At 33.9% G+C, this 24,249-nt stretch overlaps 1 protein-coding gene across 1 annotated transcript in view; it reads right to left on the reverse strand.

Moving 5' to 3' along the window:
- BRIP1 (BRCA1 interacting DNA helicase 1) overlaps positions 1–24,249 on the reverse strand; it is a 132,908-nt gene that overhangs the window by 16,527 nt on the left and 92,132 nt on the right. Inside the window, 2 exon segments of the mRNA XM_074342692.1 lie at positions 20,398–20,519; positions 21,527–21,686. Of these exon segments, the coding sequence (XP_074198793.1) occupies positions 20,398–20,519; positions 21,527–21,686 (282 nt within the window).

Consider the following 24,249-nt stretch of genomic DNA (forward strand, 5'->3'; position numbering starts at 1 on the left):
CTGAAAGTTCTTCCTCTAAGATCTGGAACAAGACAAAGGTGCTCACTCTTAGCACTTCTATTCAACAAAGTACTAGAAGTCTTAGCCAGAGTAATTAGGCAAGAAAGTAATGAAAGGCATCCAAATCAGAAAGGAAGGAGTAAAACAGTCTCTATTTGCAGATGGCATGATCTTATGTGTGAAGAACCCTACAGACTCTACCAAAAAACTCTTAGAACTAATGAATGAATTCAGTAAGTTTGCAGGATACAAAATTAGTTGTGTTTCTATACACTAACAACAAACTATCCAAAAAAGAAAAACGAAAGAAAGAAAGAAAGAAAGAAAGAAAGAAAGAAAGAAAGAAAGAAAGAAAGAAAGAAAGAAAGAAAGAAAGAAATTAGGAAAACAATCCCATTTATAACAGCATCATAAAGAATAAAATACTTTGGAATAAATTGCAAGGAGGTGAAAAATCTTTACACTAAAAACTGTAAGACATTGGTTAAAATCAAAAAAACACAAATAAATAGAAAGATCTTGTGTTTATGGATTGGAATAATTAGTATTGTTTGAATATCCTTATTACCCAAAGTAATCTACAGATTCAATAAAATCCTTATCAAAATTCAAATGACATTTTTTACAGAAATGTAAAAAACAATTCTAAAATTTGTATGTAACTGCAAAAGACCCCAAATAGCAAGAGCAATGTTAAGAAGGACAAAGCTGGAGATAACACACTTCCTGATTTGAAACTATATTACAAAACTTCAGTAATCAAAACAGTACTGTACTGGGATAAAATCAGATATACAGGTCAATGGAACAGAATAGACAGTTCAGAAATAAACTCACGCCTATATTGTTAACTAACCTTTGACAAGGGCACCAAGAAAACACAAAGGGGAAAGGATAGTCTCTTTAGGAATGATGGTGGGAAAACTGGATATTCACATGCCAAAGAATGAAACTGGATCCTTACTTTACACCATATATAAAAATCAACTCAAAATGAATTAAAGATTTAAATGTATGATCTGAGATCATAAAACTTCTAGAAGAAAATATCAAAAGCACAAGCAATAAAAGCAAAAATAAACAAGTAGGGCTACGTCAAGCTAAAACGCTTCTGCACAGAAAAAGAAACAATCAACAAAATGAAAAGACAGCCTACGGAACAGAGAAAATATTTGCAATCTATACATCTGATAAGAGGTTTATAGCCAGAATATATAAGGAATCCATGTAACCAACAACTAAAAAAAAAAAAAAAAAAAAAAAGCAGAAACAAAAGCAAAAGAAATTCTGATTAAAAAATCAAGCAGAAGGCCTGAATAAACAGACACTTTTCCAAAGAAGACATACAAATGGCCACTGGGTATATGAAAAGTGTTTAACCTCACTATTCATCAGGAAAATGCAAATTAAAACCACAATAATACATCACCTAACACCTGTTAAGATGGCTTTTAGAAAAAAGACAAGAGATAAGTGCTGGCAAGGGTATGGAGTAAAGAGAACCATTATACACTGCTGGTGGTAATGTAAATTGGTACAGCCATTATGGAAAATGGTATGGAGGTTCCCCAAAGAATTAAAAATAGAACTGCCATATAATCCAGCAATACCACTGCTCGGTATATAGCTAAAAGAAATAAATTTACTGTCTTAAAGAGATGTGTACACTCCCATATTCACTGCAACATTCTTCACAATAGGCAAGATATGGAAACAATCTAACTGTCCACTGATAAATGAATGGATAAAGAAAATGTAAATATGTATGTGTGTGTGTGTGTATATAATGGAGTATTATTCGGCCATAAAAGAGGAAATTCTGCCATTTGCAACAACATAGATGAACCTGGAGGATGTTATACTAAGTGAAATAAGCCAGACACAGAAATACAGCTATGACCGCACTTATTCATGGCATCCAAAAACATTAAACACATTGAATCCCAGAGTAGCAGGGTGATTGGCAGTGGGGGGTGGGGGGGGTGGGGGGGTGGGGAGGTGGAGGAAATGGCAAAATATTGGTTAAAGAGTATAAACTATCAGTTATTTTCAGTTATAATATGATTAAGTTCTAGGATTTGAATATATAGCATGGTGACTATATTCAATAGTAATATATTATATACTTGAAATTTGCTAAGAGTTTAAGTGTTCTCACCACACACTGAAGAAATGGTAAGTATGTGAGGTGATGGTTGTGTTAATTAACCTAATAATAGTAACTTTACAATATATAAGCATATTAAGTTACCACATTTTACACCTTAAGTATATGCAATTTTTATTTGTCAATTATACCATAAAAAAACTGAGGGGAAAAAAAGGTCCATGCAGTGCTGGGGTAAACTTTCTGCTGGCCTTGATCCTGGTTTTGGAAGGATGGGACCTCTTAACTCCCAATTAAAAAAATCTTTCACGGCCTCAAAACACCATAAATAGCATTCAAAGGCAAATGAAAAACTGGAGAAAAAGTTCTGTTATCTAATATACAGTGAGCTCATACACAATAACAAAATCTGACTACTAAAAATAAACAATCTGTGAGAAAGCAAGAGCGTCAAAGATGGATGATAAGTGGCTGGTTACCCACATGAAAAGATGCTCAATTTTACCAGTAAACCAAGAAATGTAAATTTAACATTTCCATTGTTTGCATTTATAGAATACTGACAAATATTTATCAAATGTGTTTATATTTCCCCCAAGTACAAGGATATTCACTGCATCTTTGTTTGTATTGAGGAAAAATAAGAAACAACTTAAACGTACATCAAGTGGATCAACTAAATATATTACATTTATCCTGAGAGAAAAATTGTGTTATTATATAAAAAGAAATAGATTTCTATGTTTTGATGTGAAAATTTAGCCAAGGGATATATTTTAAATAAAAAACCAAGTAGAACACATACACGTATACACACTTACAATGGCCAGGTGTCATGTTAGGAATAAGGACCACCATTTAGAGCAATGCCAATTCTAAAGTAGCCCCCCCCAAAACTTAAACAAAACCCTGACAAGAACCACAGGGGAGACAGTTTAAAGACCACATACTTTGAGCTCTTCCCAGATCTCCCCTATAAAATTGTCAAATTGTGCCCACTCAAGGTCAAGATCATCAGCTACTACTTGAACAAAAATCAGTATTCTTCACAGTATGATAAAAGAATCCAGAATCTCTATTATGTACCATTCACAATGTTCACCATACAATAGAAACTACTAGAAAAATGATCCATAATCAAGGAAAAACCAGGCAGTCAACAGAAACCAATCTAGAAAGGGCTCAGCTGCTGGAAGTAGCAAAGACTTTAAAGTAGCTGATACAAACATATTTAAATAACTTTAAAACATATGGTTTAATGAATGAACTTTAAAGAATCTCAGCAGAGAAGTGGAAACACAAAAAAGACCCAAATGGAATTTTTGCACTTGAAAGATACAGTAACTAAAAAAATAAAAAATAAAAATAAAAATAAATTCATTGGATGGGTTTAACAGCATATTGAAAAAGGCAGGAGAATTAGTAAATCTTAAGGCAGATCAACAGAAATAATGAAACACATCAATAAGAGCAAAATAACTTCATACATACCAAAGATATTGGTGTAGAAGAATCAAAGTATATGAAAGTAGTCAGCGATGATCTAAACAAATTTACAATTCAGAGTTGAAACAGTACTAATACACTTGATACAGTATTTAGTGTCTCAAAGATTCCACTATTAAAGGATATCAAGAATTTCTCCCCTTTCCCAATGATTGAATCTACATTTATTTTCTATCTAGGCAATAACACACAGAGACTGTGTTAAATTAACTTCTGCTTCTTTGCTGGAAAAGAAATAATAAATTCTGCTATCTAGCCGTTGAATTTGATATTATTCTCCTTTTCAAAGAGACTCATAATTAATTAAGGGCATAAGATTACATTCCTATTAAAAGAAATGTCACACCAAAGGGTACCACATACCCAGCCTTCATCTGGTCTTCATAAAAATCTTAAAAATAAAAATTACATCATCCCCAAAGTGAACTACTTTTATACAAGGTCAAAACGTATGGTATACACAAATCAGATTGACCTATTCAAATATATAAGTTAATGAGCTTTTTCCTGTAAAAAGTTCTCCTGTAAAAAGTAAAATGCAAGTTCTGAGTGAAAGGAAATTATATATTATTTTATATTTTTCATACACTAATTGAATGAAAAAAAGGAGTTATGTTTTAAGCTGCTCTCAGGAAAGCTACAGAGTCAATTATGCCTCAATAAAGCTCAAAAAAAGAGAACTTAAGTAAAAGTAATGTTGTAGAAACATTTAAAATATAGCATTAAAAGTAGAAAAATTGATATAATGGGAAGAAGAAATTTTGGGTAACTTAAAAAACCCCCACTGAATTCCAGTCAATATTAATTATTTTGGCTGCATGCAAGGCAGCTGTGAGAGGCACTAGGAACATAAAGATGAGCTAAAAATTATTTTTTTGCCTTGCAAGAGCTTACAAAGAACAGAAAAGAATATGAGTACCAGTGGCCATCAAGTAAATACAAGTGTTAAAATATTAACTTTGATGACAGTGTACAGAAGTAAGAGGAGGTGAGGAATAGGACATGACATGCTATGAATTTGGTGCAAGAATAATGAGGGCCCTACCTGGACAGGCAAAGGGAATGGAAAAGAGGCCTAGCTCGTAACACACTGTGAAGTTATAGAACTTAAGTGACAAAGTAGATGTGGGCTTACTAAAGAGGAAAAGTCAAAAAATGACTGCAAAGTTTCCAGATACTGAGAGAAGAAATCCAGTGATCCTGAAGGTAAAAAGAGAAGTATGTTTAAGGAAGATGATAAACTTGGCTTAATCCACATTAAAGAAATAATTTCTAAACCAAGAACAGAAATTGATAATGAGTTAGCTAATCAGAAAGTCAAAACTGGAAAAGTGGGGAACCAAAGATCTTATTAATAATAAATGATAACAACATCTATCAAGCTGCTATAATGTTCCATGCACAGTGCAGTACTTAATAGGTATTATCACTTCATTTAGCCCTCATGTCAATCTTAAGAGGTAGATATTGTTACCCCATTTTACAGATTAGAAAAATAAGGTTTAAAAAATTAAGTAACATGTGGAAGGTGACCCAGTCTGTAACCAGTAAAGCTGAGATTTGAACCTAGTCTATCTCCAAAGCTTCTTCTCTTTAGAGTGACAACTCCAGAGTCAGGACAGTGTACAGCTTCTCTGAGTGATCACAGGTAAGTCAATTCTGTTTACGGCTGACTTTTCCTATTTAAAAATGGAATGTGTAATAAAATCTACTTAAAGTAAAAAATGGTTCTCAAATTTAATGACAACAATTTATTCACCTATAACAAACTGCTAGTATTGGAAGTTCACAAGTGGACTATAATTCCTAGCAACTAGTTAATCCAATGTGAAACAGTAGGAATTTCTCCCTTCAGTTAGTCAGTTTTTAAGGACCCCATGTGGTATTCCTGGACAAGTATTTATCAAATAGTATATTTTTGTAGTACAAGCCTGATGAAACGTATGAAAGTTATTATTTTCTTGAAAAAAATTTGGACGTTCAAGACAAATGAACAATTTATAGTTTTAAGAATTTGTAGAACTACTCAAGAGAAAGCAGTCTCTTCAAGACAGTCTATAATACTATCAACCTTCTGATGTATATATAAGTACACTTCTGAAAAGTAGCTTTCCAACTGGTAGATAAGACATTTTATTTTATATCCCCTCAAAAGAAGCTGTAAAATGTCTAAATTAAAGCTTTATAACTAGAAGATAAAGGAGGTAAACTTCCCTCTAAGTGCCATAGACTATGCTTTTTAAAGTAATATAAATAGTAAATAATATGGCACCATAGGAAATATTAGATATTTTTTAAAAATCTGACAACTCAGCAGTGAAGTATGTTATAATATCTAGAGATTATCAGAATACTTTTAAAATTCTATCCAACTGGGAAAAATACACATTTCTTACCTATCTCTCAAAATGTAACTAAGCATTTCTCTATATTAACAGTATTCCACTCCCCTAAATTTGCATTTATCCCTTGTCAGACATAATAGCTTAAGGACTTTCCAAATTTCCTGTACTATATTGAGACAAATACTTTGTAATGATGACTCTGCCTATGAAAACAGTTGCTTTAGGAAGATTAACTATAAATGAAACATTTAAAGGTAATGTAGCAAACATTAGATTAAATGAAATTCTCTCTCTTTGGTCTTTCATTTTTCATTAAAATGAATTAACTTTTATGTATGACTACATTATTTCAACTTCTTGCAAATTTTCAAATACTTTTTACAATCCAAATTGCCTTTAAAATACTACTGCTGATATTTTACTTAGGGAAATTATTTTAGGTAAAAAGTAAAGAAAAAGCAAAAATACTTCCAGAAGTAAAATATATAGAAAATATTTGAAATACTTATTATATAAAGAAGCAGATTTTTTAAAATTTAATTTCAAAATTGTCTTTGGAGGAACACATTTAATTAGGGAAAGTGAGACTAAGGGTTTGGAAAAGGTAGAAAGCCAGTACACCTCATTTTAATGACATCAGAATCTATTTCATTGTACACTTAGGAATTATCAGGCACGAAAATCAATGCCCAATTTAAAATGACATAAAGCATATGTGAAAAAGCCAGCTTCTCCTGCCAGCAAATAGCCTAAATGTTAAGTAAACCAAAGGCTGGAAGGGATTAGTTGAAATGTCAAAAGACAACCTTTTACTTTTACCTGCTCATCCTTATAAACACATTCTCATCCCTCAGGCATGCTTTCCAAACAAATAGTTTCAATGTGCAGCAGGAAAAGGCCCATGGCAAGCTCTGCCATCTTGTAACTGTCAAAGAGATTAGTCTTTGATCTATTTGGGAGGTCATGTCCACATTCACATTAGCTATACAGTCCAACAGCATTATACCTGTTGACCAGTGCTTCTTTAATGCCTAATGAGACAGACATTTTATATTATGGAAGTTAACTGTGAATGTTTTTTCTAAGTTTTGACAGAAAGTAAACACCATAAAGTGAGCTCAAGTGTGGTTTGGAAAGATGATCTTTTAGACCAGTTAACATTATTTTTCAAATACATTTTACAAGGCTTTCCCAAAATAGAAAGCTATATTTAATTGTACACTCTGGAAGGAGTTTAAACCGCTCGCACCCCATCCCCAATAAATTAGTGTATGTGTAATTTTGGAGGGGTGTGTGAACAGCAGAGAGAAGGCAAATTATTTTATCAGAGCTTGCAAACTGAAGGCCCAAAGTTGTTTTTCTGTGGCCTTTACTGTAGTTTAAAATAATCTGAAATATTTGCCAACCCTCAACCACCTCGCTCATTTAAATAAATCGGTTAACTCCTGTAACAGCTTGTGTTTGCAACCCATTGGTTCAGATGTTGCACTGATTCACAAAGAATTTTTTTTCATAACTGGAGTTCAATGTTCACAGAAAATGAATAACACCCTTAATATGGTGGTTTCTAGACAACTGAAAATATCTCTGAATCAAAGGCTAACCTGATATAAGTAGAGATGGAATCCGGAAGAGCAAAGATAGATAATCAAGACTAAAACAGTACCTAGGGAATTATGCAAAAATACCCATATAGCATTCAAGCAGAAGTTATATGGCTATGGCTTCCGATTTTACCACTACAATATACTTGAGATGAAACACTAAGTTCCTTAAGTCCTCCAATGACTCAGTTGTACTGGAAACAGTATAACAGGTATATTACTCATAGCAGTAACATATACAAAATAACCAAAAGGATTACATCGTATATGTCAACAAGAAATTTAAGTCACAGTTTTCAACATTAGATTATTATTTTGACTTAAGTCAAATCCAACAGTGCTGGTCTTAAATAGTTCTGTAAAAGACTAGCCTTTTATAAGTTTTATAAGTAGCTTCTGAAGAAATAAATGGTGTGATAAATATGAGCTGGAACTATAAATCCATCTCTTCACTTTACTTCTGCCTCATATGAAAGACTGTGGAATTTATTCCAATTTGTATAAATATATATTATGATTTCAGTAATAAACACCTTCCTAAAAGCAATCAATATAGGCAAAATATACTTTTTTTCTTTTATGTAAGCTTTATGACAAAAGTTCAGGCCTTGAAATAAGACTAAGAACAAATAATCAGCTAAACTTACTAATTAAAAATATTAAGAAAACTTAGCCTCGGAAAAATAAACACATTTGTCTAGCAAACACTCAAGAAGAATAGTTTTATCTGTAGCCAAGGTACAGGACTTAAAATGTAAACATTTATAGCAAACCCAATCTGGTAGACAGAGACTGTGCATTAGATACATTTATTGCTCCATATCATCAGAGTGTAAACACTTTTATCAGAGTATCACAATATAAATTCCAATGGTTAGAGTTCTAAACACAGTGTAAGATCTTGTATGTGAAATAATTTAGCTGTATAAAAGGAATATAGCTGGCTTTATTTCATCTGGCGTATTTTCAGTTTTCTGAAACATCAAGTTAACCAAAATATAGTGTGTGTGCGTGTGTGTGTGTGTGTGTTTTTATTTTTTTTTAATGGGGAAAAACGGGATTCTGCCAAGAGTTAAGAAGCCAGGCTTCCTTTTAGACTTAAAACACACATACACACACACACAGAGACATGTACAAGAAATGGTTTTCAATTATTACTTACTTTCCTTGTTATACTACACAAGGAACTGACCAGAATAATCTACCAAGAAATAAGAATCAAGACATAGTAACAGACATAGTAATAGTAATATAATTTATCTCATATATGCTTTAAGACTGCTTTGGGTAAGACACTCTTTGCAGAGAAATCTACATTAAACTTTGTGTCATAAATTGTCAGTATTGAAATAAATAGCCTAAAAATTTCATAAAAGAAAAAGAACAAAATATATTCACCCTAAATCAGGCATCTCTCGCTCTCAACATATAACATATAACCTCAACTGATTATAACAATTTAGCTACTACACTATAATAGTTTATTGGTAACTCAGTAACATTAAGCAATCCTGAATATATGCTTTAGATAATAATAATGCAAAAACATTGCTCTCTGTCAGTATGCAGTAGTAGATCTTGATTTTTTTAAAGGCAGGCAGTTTTTTTTTTAATAGCTTTATGTTTCATTTATTATTGTATTATTTAATTATTTTGGTGGGGGGGAGGTAACTAGGTTTATTTATTTTTAGAGGAGGTAGTGGAGATCTTGATTTTTTTAAATTAGGAAAACAATTTGTTAAGATAAGAGCCTAGGAAAAAAGCAGAAATTAATATTTTTCTATTAAAAGAAAAAAAAAGACATTTACTACTTTAAGACATCCAAGAAACAACCTAATATATGCTTATTCTGTAAAGGGCTAAGTTAAAGAAGAATTAAGAGTAATAGGCTTTGTGGCAATTTAATTAGGCTATTCATACTAAAATATTGCCCAGGTAAACCTGAAAATGCTTAAATTATCATCTCTAGAAAATGCTACATGTACATGTATATATTCATGCTATACTCTATTTTGAGGGATATAATGGAAAAAGCATATCGCCTGGACTCAAAACTTCAACACTCAGTTGTCTGACCTTGAGCAAGTCACAGTACTCTACATTTAGCTTCCTTTCTCAGTTTCCTCCTCTGCCCACCTTACCTCATAGAGCTGGTTCAAGAAATTAATGACAATGGACACAGAAGGGTCATATATTAGAGGTAAGTGAGCTAGAGTCATTACTTGGCCCATATTTCTAAAAATCTGTATAGGTTTGGGTGGGCTCTCCATGCTGTTGTAATACACAGCTGCATGTAAATGAAAGAAGCCATAATGACATGACAGAGACAACGGCTGTTCATATCAGATCAGAGTTTTAACACTTGGGTCAACTCTCTTTGAAGGTGGTTAACCTACACTACTCAATACATGGATACATTATTTTAGGTGACTTACAAGTTTCTTCAGCTTATGGCGTGGCTACTTTTTCATCAAATATCAATGAAAATATGTACATTGGCAGGACACACAGAGAACAGTGTTCAGTTTGGAAACAACATTTTTCTAAATGACTTCTGCAAATTGATCTCAAATTTTCTGAGAAATTATAATATTAGCACTCTTTAATATTCTTCAAAATGTTTTTTGATCACTTTGCAACCTATCAGCCATATTTGAAGGGAACTATATAAAATGTTAGAGGTGTAATCTACAGAATGAGTGCATGACTGGTCCTCTATGAGTCCAAATATTATTTCTTACATATATCTTAAAATCTAGAGCTTCCCTTGTTAAAGTCACATATGAGAGCCAAATACCATGAATAAACCCTTCTAGCAATAACAACCAACAAAATGAAATACTGTCTTATATAAGAAAGCAACGTGAGGCTGTAAATGAAACCCAAGGCTCTTAAAGGAATGCGCCAATATTTAAAGGTTTTGTTAAGGGGAATGAGTAGTGCTGCATTCAGCAAGTGACTGAGACTTGTACCTACTCAAATACAACCTGCAAGAGAGCAAGATCTCTCATGGAGGAGGCTTGTGGAAGCAGAAGACGCAGTACTAAGTACTGAGGCCCTGGGAAAGTTGTACAGAATTTTTGTGGCGATGGCAGGCATAGAAAGTAGGAGCTAATCCCACTGAGAGGAGGTTCAGACTCAGATTTCACATGACTAAACACCATGACATGTAAAAACGAACATGAGCAACAGTGTGCACGTAAGAAAAAAAAGATCACATGAGTATAGGAAAATACCGAAAACATGCTTAAAACCTTAAAACTCTATTATCTCCACAGCCCAACAAATGAAGTATGATACTTTTGCCATCTAGATTTTTATTATTACATCCAAACTTATCTTTCAAACATGTTTGTTTTTTAAAAAACATTTACTATGTCCTACCTTTGCAATATTATTGTTAGGAACGTTTGATTCAGAGCTTCTCAAGTGTGAATGTGTGAGTGTGGGAATAACGCATATGCAGTCACTGTACTTTAAAATCTCACACTTTACCTTAGAAAGTAATGAAGACTTCTGGTTTCGGGGAGGCAAAAACATTTTTTTGCTTCTTTCTTTGCCTCTTAAAAAAACAACCCCAAATTAGAAATCAAATAAGAAAGAGAAATAGACTCCATCTTCAATTGAACTAAGACATCTGTAACCTTAAACCCAAATATATGACCATGAAAAGCAGAGGGACAATGATGAAGTAGAGGTGAAAGTTCAAAATGAAGAGTCCAGAAAGGCTGAGGAAATGGATGCATAGGGAACTTGTTGGAGGATGTGTACCACAAAGATGAAACGAGAAACAAGACATGGGAGGAAGATCTAAGACCCAGGAAAATTGGGACCCAACACAGAAGACAAGCAAATAAAATTCCTAGGATGACAGCAAAGGGAAGTCTCATGATACTGGCAATTAAGCAAACTTAAAGAGCAACTTAGTCTTGACTGCAGAAGGAGTTCAGAAGACTCCAGAAGGGATGTCTTTAAGAGGAGAAAAGAACTGACCTATTATTTGACAGGTCTCGTAGGAAAACTGTATTGAGAGGTGTTAGACATATTTATTGAAGATTTCTTTAAAGATCTTTTTAAAAGAAAAAATTAAAAAGTTAAAGAAAGGAAGGAAATCATTTGACCTCAGTGAACAATATTTTTTCATAGTCATAATAATGTGACTATTGATTGTGGATTAAACTTTAAAAACTGTTGCAAAACTATACTGGGAGGATATAAGAAATGAAAGGTGGCATAAGTGAGCTAAAATCCTATCTCGTATGGGAAGTGCATAGTTATTGTCTAAAACTGATTAAACAGAGACAAAATACGGAGGTAAATACCAGATGAAACAGATAAAAGAAGTGAAAGTCATTGCTTCTCAGAAGCAGGGGCTAGGAGAGGGGCAGAAGCCTGGAGACTGTTAATATAAGAAATCATCTACTGTATTTAGTATAAACAAGGCTCTTAGTAAAAGCTGTATTGGATTTTTTTCAACTTGATAAAAAATAATTTAAAAATAAATGCAGACTGTTCACTTTAATTCATGACATACACTTGTATGATTCATTATATAAAGCAAGGGTGTCCAAAGGAGAGTGATTTGGCCTACCAGAAGATATTGGCACTATCTGAAGACATTTTTGATTGTTACAACTGGTGGAGGGGAGAAGGGGTTACTACTGGCATCTACAGTTAAGTCCGGAGACGCAGCTAAACATCTTACAATGCACAGCCCATCACTCACAAAAAAGAATTATCCTGCCCAAAATGTCATTAGTGCCAAGCTTGAGAAACCCTACTATTAAGCAATTTTAAAGAATAAATCTGATCATTTTGATGCAATAGGAAATGACACTATGACTTATTATGTAGCTTATTATTCTCCCTGGTACATTGGGACTATGTGTCCCACAGTTAGAAAGCATAAACTGAACTCATTCCCAAAGTATCAAAACTTTAACCTCACTGAAAAACAGGAAGACTGATGCTGAAGACACTGAACAGTGATGTCTAGTACATCGTATGTTATCTGCGACCTTAAGGCTTTCTAGGTGGAAAAACTCCAAGTGATACACTCACCTGAAGCCCATCTACGTATCTGCACCCTGTAGGCTTTAAGGGAATCTGAATAAATTGATTAAAATCCACTACAACCAAAATTCTACTCTGAAGGAAAAAAAAAATTATTTTCAGAGAAGTGAAAAAACAGTTCCGCCGCTTCCCTTAAGTAGTGCCACTGATTATGCTCTATGCCAACAGAACTGTCAACCAACCCTCCAAGTCCCCAGGGTGATAAATGCACTTTTAAAGCCTTCAGTCTACCATGAGAGCAAAAGTAAAATATAAAGGTTAACAAAGCTCTTGTCCTCGCCAAAAACCAAGATGAACACAGGAAAATAACTTCAAAATTTAAAAAAAAAATTATTATTAATTATCCAAAGTTTAACTTGGAGCTATATTCAGGCATGGTTTTTTTCCCAAGGACATACAGTGACATGAATATTAGAAGAAAAAGTCTGTCAATCAAACTTGCTTAAAATTTTGTGATTTTAAATGTTTCCTCCCCTAATCCCCAAATACTCCTTTAATAAGTATGGGGATTTTTTTTAATTAAAGATATCTCAGCAATTCATCCATTTATTCTGTATTTTTATGTTTGTTTTTCAGGAGGGATGGGAACAAAGGATTTGGTTATCTCATTTTTCACAGTCCAAGGCAAACTGAGTTGTTGGTTTAGGTGGCATACTTAGATTTAAACTAGATTTTAATTTTTGAAATTCAAGATGTACTTAGAACTGACTATAACTCAATAAAAAAAATTTCATGATAAGTGTAAGTCAAATCACTACACTGTTACACCTTAAATTTACCCAGTGCTGTATGTCAATTATATCTCAATAAAACTGGAAGAAAAAATGAATTAAAATAAGATAGTAACACTGAAAAAAAAAAAGATATACTTAGAACCTGCGTTAATAATAATTTTGGCCAAACCACCTTAAAAAAAAAAAAAAGCTGAAAACAAAGTTTTCTGAGGAGGAAACAAAGGTTTAAATAACAAGCATAAACTTATTCTAGACATTCAGAGGTGACGAGGTTTTTCTCCCATACCTGTGATTTGGCCTAAATGTTTCCAACAATTCCAACAGCAAGTTGCTGGACGCCTACATGGCAGAGTTTAGTATTACAGCCCTTTAAGTTTATATACACAGCCTTTCCCCCTGGGTAGCCTCGTATTATCATCAGGGTGAGATCCAGGTGGGTTTCTGTATCAGATGCTACACTATAACCAGAAGTCCACTACACTCTGACCTCAGGCGCTATTTCTGGATCCGGTTTCCCATAGCTTAGAATAAAGTATCAAATCCTTAATATGGCACACAGGGCCCTAAATGATTTGGCTCCTTAATTCATCTCCCAGCCTCTGTCCACATGCCATTCTCCCTAATTCACTTTCTACCTTAGCTTCTTTCAATTCCTGGGAATAACTCTCTTCTTTCACACCTTAGGGCCTTAGCATATGCTGTTCTATCTGCTGAGAATACTCTTATCCATTCTGCTCACCTACAGAACTCCTAGCCTTCTTTCCTGTGTCAGCTTAAATATCACTTCCTCAGGAAGTCTGTCTTTACCCCCAAAGACTAGGTCAGGATCCTGTATATATTCTCATAGTTCCTGTGATTTTTTTCTTACACCCTTCATCACGAGTGTAATTAATTGTTTCTTTATTACTTTAATTTCAACATTCCTCACTAGACTGTAAGCTCTATGAGACAGGGGGCTATAATCTATGCAGTGCATCACTGTGTCACCAGTCTATAAAGTACTTGGTACTCCAGTCAGATATTCAAAAAATGGTTGTTTCATTATTCTAAATAGTCTTAATAATCTGAATAGTTTTGATGAGGCCATTCCAGTTTATCAAGTGTTTGTAAGTTTGAATCTCAACGTAGGCAAGACTCAAATCTCATTTCTCTATCTCCTCCATTTATTTTAGGCAAATCAGTCAAGATAAATGGATATCTGGATGGGAGGTGAAAGGTGTTGCTCAATTTCACTTTCCCTAAGCACTGGAACATCCAGATTCTACCTCACCAAAACATCCTGTTTCACGTTCAAATCCTTTAGTAACTCATAAACAGCATTAGAGATAGCATCTTGTTCATTTTTACACTTACTATATTTATATTTAGTACAAAGTAGGCTCTTATTCAAAATTATTAGGCAAAGTTTTCATTTCTGAAATTGAATTTGTCTTGATACACTATAATCCCTTGCATTCCTGCCTTCATTCATCTACTCATGAATATTCACACTGCTGTCAATGCAATAAGACTAATGAAGGAACAACATCAATCTACTTAAAAAGAAATGTCAGATTAAGAATTCTAATGCTGCCATCATCTAATAATATTTTGACACTTGAAAACTTGGTTTAATGTGGTTTAATGTGCACTCAACTTTATTAATGCTGTTATCCTTTGGGGCAAGCAATGGATAATAGCCCTTTTCTAAGGTTTACAAAATGCCAAGAACACATGGGAGCCTATAAATTTATGTGTGTTTGTTTTAAAGTCAATAACTAATTTAACAAAATTAAAATAGATGCCTGTATTTTTTAATCATTCATGTAATTTTTCAAAATTGACTCAAAAATAATATACTTAAATGGTTCAGAGCTAAAAGAAGTTTCCTAAATGAAAAAAGGAATTCATAATGATTATTATATGCCAGTACTAAATTAACTAATCACATCACTATCAGAATTTTAGTTTTCAAATGAAATCTATTTTCATAACTCAACATACTATATTACTAAAGATTAATAACACAGAAACATAAAATGTATTATCTTAATGTATCAGAAGAGCTCTTATAATAATTAATACACCAACTAAACCAATTACAGAAATCTAAGATACCAACTTGACCATTTTTAATGTGTAAAAATTTTTAGGCACATGCCACGGTTTTACGAATTTTCCCTCAGAGGAAAAGGCATAATACTCATGAAGGGAAAATATTTTTATATACTACTAAACTATATTAAGAAATACAAATAAAATGAAATTTTAAAAACTAAATACTGTACCTTATAATGTCTCACAAATTATGACCATGCCACCAATTTTAGATGTGGATGCCTGAATTATAAAGTTGAAGGCTGTTTAAGTCTTTAGATCGTACAAATTGGCCAAAGGATTTGCTTTAGATATCCACTAAAAGGGCAGTGTTGTTATACTGTGATTTAATTGCATTAAAATAAAACAACTTTTCTTTTAGTTATATTTTTCCACCAACATCTAATCATATAAAGGCCTTGGTTCACTCTGCTGCCCCTCAAATACTTTGCTTTAGTGCACAGAAAGTTTTCTTTTTAGCTATTACACGATTAAGTATGTCCTTATAGAATGATCAGAAGCATCTGGGAAAGGTGGAAGTGAAAAAAATCCTCACTGGGAAAGTTAGCTTAATGCCTGCCCTTCAGAGTGGCCCATTATCAACCTTTCATAGTGGGTTTCTTTATTTTCAGGTCCCTGAGGTATGTGCCATAAATTATGACTTGAACTAAACAAGTCACACTTGGCTCCAAAATGAAATTTTCCTACCTCTATTTTCTAGTCCCCAAGGTGGGAAGAGGAAATCCTGGTCACAGCCAAAGAAGTCATATTTTTGGCTCCAACATACATTTTCCTGCTTCTCTAAAAGCCAAACTCTGCAGTTGAGACTACAAGAGTCTTAAGTTAGTATTTTAAACTGTATTTTAATTTTTACTTCCATAATCTGTCTCAAATTTAAGAAAAAAATTTAGTATCGTAAAATTGTCACTGCCCTCTTCCCCCTACTCAAATCACTTTTCTAACTCAGACACTGACCTTGACTCTTTAAAATACGAATTCAAATGAAACTATAGAGAAAATAATACAGAAATCGTTTCATTTCCATAAGGTAGCATATTTAAGGTTTTCATTTATAAATAACTTCTACTTATTTTGCACAATAGACTGAATATTAATGTAAAAGAAAACTATGAAGTCTTAATTTATGGCCCAGCAATTTGAAGTATCATTTTAGGTTTGGAAGAGCCATTAACAGAAATCATTTAGTTCACCATTTCGTTTTATAGAAAACAAGAATATGGCAAGCACACCCTGAGGTGACTCCCAGAGAGTCAGGTCTTATATAATCCTCTCACCCTGAATGTGAGCAGAACCTGCGACTTGCTTCTAGCCAACAGAACATGGCAAGGGTGAGGGGGCAGTCACTCTGTTGATCAGGTTATATTTTATAAGGCAAAGGTATGAGGAGGTTACTCCTGTGATTATGTTGTTACATGACTCCATCTTAGGAGATCAGAGCTAGATAGTATCCTGAATTCTGCCAACATCCAGAATGAGCTTGGAAGAAGACCCCAAGATCCAGATGAGAATGCAGCCCAGCCAACACACTGACTGCAGCCTTGTGGAACCCTGAGCAGAGGACCCAGCTAAGCAAGTCCAGAATCCTAACTCATAGAAACTGTGAAATAAGAAATGTGTGCTGTTTTAAGCCACTGTGTTTGTGATCATTTGTAACACAGCAATAGAATACTAATATAGAGTGACAGCCAATATAATAAAAATAAGATACCCTCTCCATTTATTATGTTCTACTATGTATTAGAGTGTAAAATGATACTGGAATTGAGCATTCCCTTCTGTAACTCCTTTAATGATTTATGATTGTAACATACTGTACTGCCTTATTATAAGTCATATTAATGTTTACTACTGTCCTATTCATTATCATCTAATAATGCTTACTATCATTATCATGCCTTAATTAAAGTATCTATGAAAGAAGGGTTGTTATTTTTCCTAATAACAACATCAAGTAAAACAAACAACAAAACCAAATATTATGATAACATATTAAATATATTTAACTTTCCAGTTTTATTTTAATTTTACGTTAAGTAATATTTATATATATTTAATAATTATAATAAATATATTTAACTATATAAGTATACATATTTAAGAATTAAACTACATATAAATATTTAAATATCAGCCTATAAATATCAGTCTTTTGAATGAATGATTTATAAATATCCTTTAAAAAATCCTTTAGTTAAGGAAAAAAAGGCAGGACTAAAGGAGTCCTTATTCTAAGCCCTGTGCCATCTGTGGTGGAAAATACTCACCACCCCCCTCCCACCACTGCTGATTTGGGGCTTGTGCATGTGACATGCTTTGGGCGATATGTGAGTAGATGTGACATAAGCAGGTATGTGAAAAGACTTGCACAGTCAACCCTGCCCCCTTGTACTTCTGTCATTACGATAACATGTTTTGGCTGGTCTGTGGGTCCATGAAGGATAAGATACATGTAGAGCAGGGCTGATCAAGTTGAGCGCAACCTATGTTGGTCAGACCACAGCAGGGTGACTGAGCCCAGGCGAAATCACCTATTGCCCACCCGAACCTCACAGATGCATGACCCATAATAAATGATTGTTCTTTTAAGTCAGTGGGTTTTAGAATTGTTCGTTAGGCAGGAAGAACTGATCCAGACATATGGCAAAAGAAATACACTTCCCTTACAAATGGTGTTTCCTGTACAGATTTTTCTTCTTTATCTGTCCCTTGATCTTGAAGCTTGGATTACTCTAGGGTCTACCCTACTTGCCCTTTTGGGAACCACTAGGGAAACTCCTTTAGAGTCAGCCTCCTCCTCCCTACGCAGACTTCATTGAAGCTTCTGTTATTTTGCTGTTTCATACAACTAGAGCTACTGGAATTCAGGTAAGCAGAACCATGAAAAGCAGGACCATTGCTGAGGAAAGTCACAGCAGGTCACTGGTATCTTTTTTCTTTTTTTGGTATGACAGACTGAGACGTTGTTGCCTGGAAAGAACTTAGCCTAAGGAAAGAAAGCATTAAGAAACCCAAGATTGGTGAGATAATACCCAGAATTACAGTTGTTGGGAGAGAGAGCAGAGAAAATAGAAGGTCAGTGTAATCTTTTTTTCTTCTCAAGTAACACTTTATTTAATTTTAAGGATTTTTCAAAAAATAAAATAATAAACATCTGTCTTTTTATCATATTTTCTTGAAGCTTTTAAAAAAATAAAACGAACATTATAGAAAAAGCTAAAGTCCCTTTTGATAACTACCCTCTATGTGATTCCTTTCTCTTCTCAGATGTAATCACTATTATGAGTGCGAATCGTTTTAGGCCTTGTTACTTTGTAAGTGTAATATTTAGTACAGCTGAGATACTAGCCATACAGTTATCTCCTTTTCCAGCTCTCAATGACTCATATTTACGTCCAGGAAAGAAAGAAGATATAAACAAAAGTTGAAAGAGCTAGTTTTAGGGGAAAAAAATTTATATTTAAGACACAGGAAGAGCATGTGGTAGAAAGTGTGGGAAAGAAATTCTCTCTACTTGAACAGAGCAGCATTAGTGCAATACTATAGGGCCAAGGTAAAATGATACACCATCACAAAAGGCAGTACCACCGCCAACAGCAGTGCACTCAGCAGCACTCAGCAGCACTCAGCTTCCGTGGACGGAGCACAAATGCTGCTGATGGGGAACAAAACAGTTTTCTTGAGTGGACGTCAACTGTTTCATCAGTAGGAGTAGTCAGAGGCAACATCAGCCATTCTAGAATAGGAGCCCCTGGAATCATCAGCAGCCCTCTCAGTGGTAGCGCTGGTGACTGGAGAAAGGCAGTGGAAGCTACCCGAGTTACCATAGGCTGGACAGTGAAACATCCCCGAGGACTTTCAGAAATTTTGACAAGGTCCAGAGGTTAGGGAAAAGTAGGAGCTAACCAGAGAAATGCTGTTTGTTACCTTTAATATTATATAATTCACAGTGTCTAGTAAAGTATTAACAATAAAGAAGATAACTACGTAGGGAAAGGATTCTTGCTTTAGCATGAGACCCTAACAGGTTGTATCCTGTTGGATTATACACAATGGAGTCAGCTCAGCGGCCAGAAAGGCCTCAAGTCTTGGTCTCAGATTGCCAGTACCTTCAAATGCCTGCAGGAAGTAAAAGAAAGTCCTCCCTGATGAAGATGACATCATCTTAGGTTTCAAATTATCGCTACAACTAATTTTTCAAATATGTTTAGCAAACAATCAGTGATAATGAAGCAAAACTCCTGTGTCTGGCCAAGGCAGAATAAGTGGTTTAGAAATATCCTTCCCACTGGAGAAAACAGTTAAAGCAACTGCTTTCAGGGAGTAGACACTAGGCAGCATAAAACTGTAAACTCAGAGATAAGGGAAATCCGTTATGCGACCTCCATGATTCTCAGCTCTCTTCCTGTGTGTAATTTCAATACATAGCATAGAGCACTGAAGTACAGAGTACGGGGGTCCTGCTGAGCTGAAGTGGAAGGTATCAGAACTTGAAGCAGCTAAGATCACTGAAATCTGCAGGGCAGGGCAGGGCATTGGAAAGAAGAGAGACAGAGAAAGGGTCCTACAATTCCCTGGGAGGGTCCCTGTCAGTCTGTGGCTAAGAGTTTGACAAAACACAAATTGCTGGGCTCTATCTCCAGAATTTCTGACTCAGTAGGTCTGAATGGACCCTACAAATATATATTTCTATCAAGTTCCCAGATGATACGGATATTCCTGACTCAGGCCACACTGAGAAAAATTATTGAGCAAAAGACAGTGTAAGTTAAAAATAAAGTAAACCCACATCTACTAAACCTTTCTTACTCATTCCAAGTCACCAAAGCATCAAAATAAAATGTCTGAGGATACAGGAAAAATGTATAATTAACTCTACATAAAATCAACAACTTCTGTGATAAATAAAACTGCTTAAGGTTTTGACAACCTACCTGTAGATCTTTCACATTTGGGAAAGGAATTCCTACTGTTATGACAGCACGGGCATTATCATCTGAGAAATCCAGACCCTCACTCACTTTACCACGACAAACTGCTACCAGGAGGGCTCCATCTTAAGCAACAGAAAATAAACAATTTCAAAAGCACACTCAAAATTCCCAGAACTTGCTTATTCTTGTCATTTTGAAAATATCTGATTATTAAGTAATTATAAAATTTAAAAGAATCAAAATTCAAAACTATCATTAAGATAAAGTTTTTATAGTTCAGTGTCTTTAAGTAAAGGGAAACAAAATCGCACTTAGTTGCAGCATGGTAAACAAATTTACAAACTGTGTATCTCCCAGTTAAACTACACAGAAAAACCACCTCAAAGTAGTAACTTGCATGTGAACTGAGTAATTGTGAACCAACTGCTTTTTTATCTTTAAAATAATTGAAATTGAAATCACTACCTTTACCATCTGTATGTAAAGTTCTCAAAATGATTTAAATAACTCTAATTTATACTGTATATCACATTGAATCAATATTATATTGAAAAGTATTTAAAACACAAATACACAGAACTCTGTGTATAATCTTCCTACACAAGGATATGGACAATTGTTATATCTTTATGCTGTTGTATTGTTCATAAAATATTACTATTAGCCCTTCCTGCCAAACTTTTTATGGGCATTTTCTAACTTTGAAATTTAGCCTACAGTTATGTCTTGAAAGCCCAATTTTACCTTATGTAATAAAATATAAGCATAAAGTATATTATTTGAATCAAACTGTAGGGCTCATTTGGCTAGTAAGAAAAATATTCATGCATACTCTACCTGCCTTCTTTCACAAAATATATGAGGTAGTGTAAAGAAGACCATGGGATAACACCTGAATGCATGCCATTTCTTAAAACTGAACTGGCACCCACAAGTGAAAATATTTAGAAAGCAACTACAAATAAAAGAATTTCTTCACTTTTTTTTCACATAGGATTATAAAATATAATTTTCCTCTTAACTGCAATTCATTTAAAAAAGATAACACAAAATTCTAATAGCACCAACTTTTTCCACCTTATGGTAAAAAAATCTTTTTCTCATTGATCATCAAATAATCTCCAATTACCTCTCTCTCCTTTGTGCTTGATCGCATCATAGTACACCTGAAGTAATTCATCAAAATCAGTTTTTTCTCCTCCCTGTGGTTCTACGATGACTGTCTTCACCAACTCCAGATTATGCCATAAACCAGTGGAGAGCCAACGTTCTTTTAACTTTTCTAATAACTGAAAAGGGGAAAGAAAAAAAGCTTTTTTGTCCAACTGAAAAACTTACTTTGGTTTGCTGAAAGACAATGTGACTACAATGTGACTATGGCAAGAATATTAACCTTCCTGCGTTTTATTACATAAAATGAGGAAAACAATTATATGTCATAGAGTTGTAAGTGGGTAAATTCATTCACCGGTCTAGAAAGCTTTGAGTGATGCCTGGCACACAATAAGAGCTCCATAAATGTCAGCTGCTGTGGATGTTGCTACATTACTATTGCTACTAACGTTACTGCTGCTACTGCTACTACTTCCATCATTGCTATCTTGGGGATTTCAAAAGCAGGAAAAAAATTACTCCCGTCAAAGTTGATCAATTTTAAGCTATCTCTTTAAATCTAAGGTGAACGTCTTAATATCCTTAACTAAAGATTCTTTAAATGAAGATTCTTTAAGATCATTTTATCTCACCCATAGGCATCTATGCCATTTGAAAATTTGATCATCATTAAATAAGCTGAATCAAGTAAATACATAAACAGAGACAGGCAGCCAACAAGTAGAAAATATAAAGGCACAAATGGAACACTTAAAAAAACCACATGCTAGATTACAAAAGGACTTTCAATAAATTTCAAAGAATTTTTATCAGATTAACTACAATTCTAACAACAATGCAATTTTAGATTAAAAGTCAATAATATAAAGTTAGTGGGGAAAAAATCAAACAAACATACAAGCCCAACACTAAAGATTATATTCTTAAATTTTTAGCTATGAGTGATTTTAAAAAGCACCCATAATTCAAAACATGCTGGATGCAGTAAAGGCAACACTTAGAAACATGCTTATAAAACCTGAAATGTGTTTATTTACAAAATTTGAAACTAATTGAATTAAGCATTCTTTTTAAAAAGCTAGAAAATTAAACAGTAAATGTAAAGAAAGTAGAAATTAACAATAAATATAAGAACTGAAATAAATAAAAAAGACAAAACCAGTTGAGATTATTACAATTTAAATTGAACTATTTTACATACTTGTTTTATGCAGAGTTCAATGCAATATAGACCAGTTACTGTTAATATCGGCAAGCACCAAGAAATTACTCCAAATTCTCTAGAGAACAAAAACTCATTTTTGTGATGGCTTATTTCCTCAGAATTTTACCTTATCTATTTTCAGAAACAATGAGATCACAAAACAGTTTTTTTTAAATCACTACTATGGTCTAAATGTTGGGTCCCTCAAAAATTTCTATGTTGTAATCCTAATCCCTGAAGATGAAAGCCTCTGAGAGGTGATTAGGTCATGAGGGTGGGGCCTTCACAACTGGGACTAGCGCTCTCATAAAAGAGATCCCACAGAGCTCACTTGCCCTGTCTACCACCTGTGGACACAGCAAGAAGACACTGGCTTCCGATAGGAAGAGGGCCCTCACCCAACCATGCTGGCACCCTAGTTTCAGACTTGCAGCCTCCAGAGCTGTGACAAATTAATTTCCATTGTTTCCAAGCTACCAGGTCTGTGGTGTTTTGTTACAGCAGACAGAATAGACTAAGAAAAATCGCTAATTAGGAAAATAGTTCATTGCGTATTATGCAGTGATCAGGATATCTGGATCCATAAATATAAAAAATTCCCCAAAACACTTTACTAACAGGTTAAAAAAATAGGGCTATTAATCATTTTAAAATCTTTTTTTATTTTGAGTGCCTCAACAGTTGGCTATTAAAATTTGCTTTTTGAATGTGCACTTCAAAGTTTCTCACCAGTGCTAGAAAGTATTAAAACTCCTGGAAGTATACAGAGCTACCTACAGTACATGCCTGAGAGTCACACTGTAGCTTCAATTGAAAGGACAAGACTACTATAAAGTCAATAATGTTCAGAAAAATAGATTACTTTCTATAAACCCAGATGAAATGTGTCATGAATTTGCATAACTGTTGATTCTTACAACACAGGTAACATTTCATCTCTGATTCCTTGAGTCTGAGATAATAACAACTTCCTATACTATAGGCTTTGAACATTCAAGATCTAGAGAAATATTTCACATTTTACTTAAGGAAGACCATTAAGCTGATGATTCCAAAATTTATTCCATAAAATCTACTTAAGAAAGGAAGTCTGAGAAATAACAAAGCAATTGGTTCAAAATATAAAATTCCCCCCCAAAGAAATCCAGCAGGGATTTTTTTTTCCCATTATACAGAATAGAATTCCAAACATCAAAGTTGTACATGATGTAGAAAACATCTAACTCTGAGTTTACAAAAGCTTAGAAAATTTTAAAGTAGGTATGATATATGCAATGTTTCAAAATTTGTTTTAATGGATGAAGAAAAAAGACATTTTATTTACTGGTTTTGGATTCTAAGAACCTCAGAAATTTATGGATAATGAAAATGGCCACAGGTTCATAAATAAATCGTGAATATCACAATTAAAAAGAACAATATGCACTATTAATCATTTAAAAAAAAACATTTATGGGGGGAGGGTATAGCTCAAGTGGTAGAGTGCATGTTTCGCATGCATGAGGTCCTGGCTTTAATCCCCAGTACTTTCTCCA

The sequence above is a fragment of the Camelus bactrianus genome, chromosome 16, assembly GCF_048773025.1.
Source record: "Camelus bactrianus isolate YW-2024 breed Bactrian camel chromosome 16, ASM4877302v1, whole genome shotgun sequence".
NCBI classification, from domain to species: Eukaryota; Metazoa; Chordata; class Mammalia; order Artiodactyla; family Camelidae; genus Camelus; species Camelus bactrianus.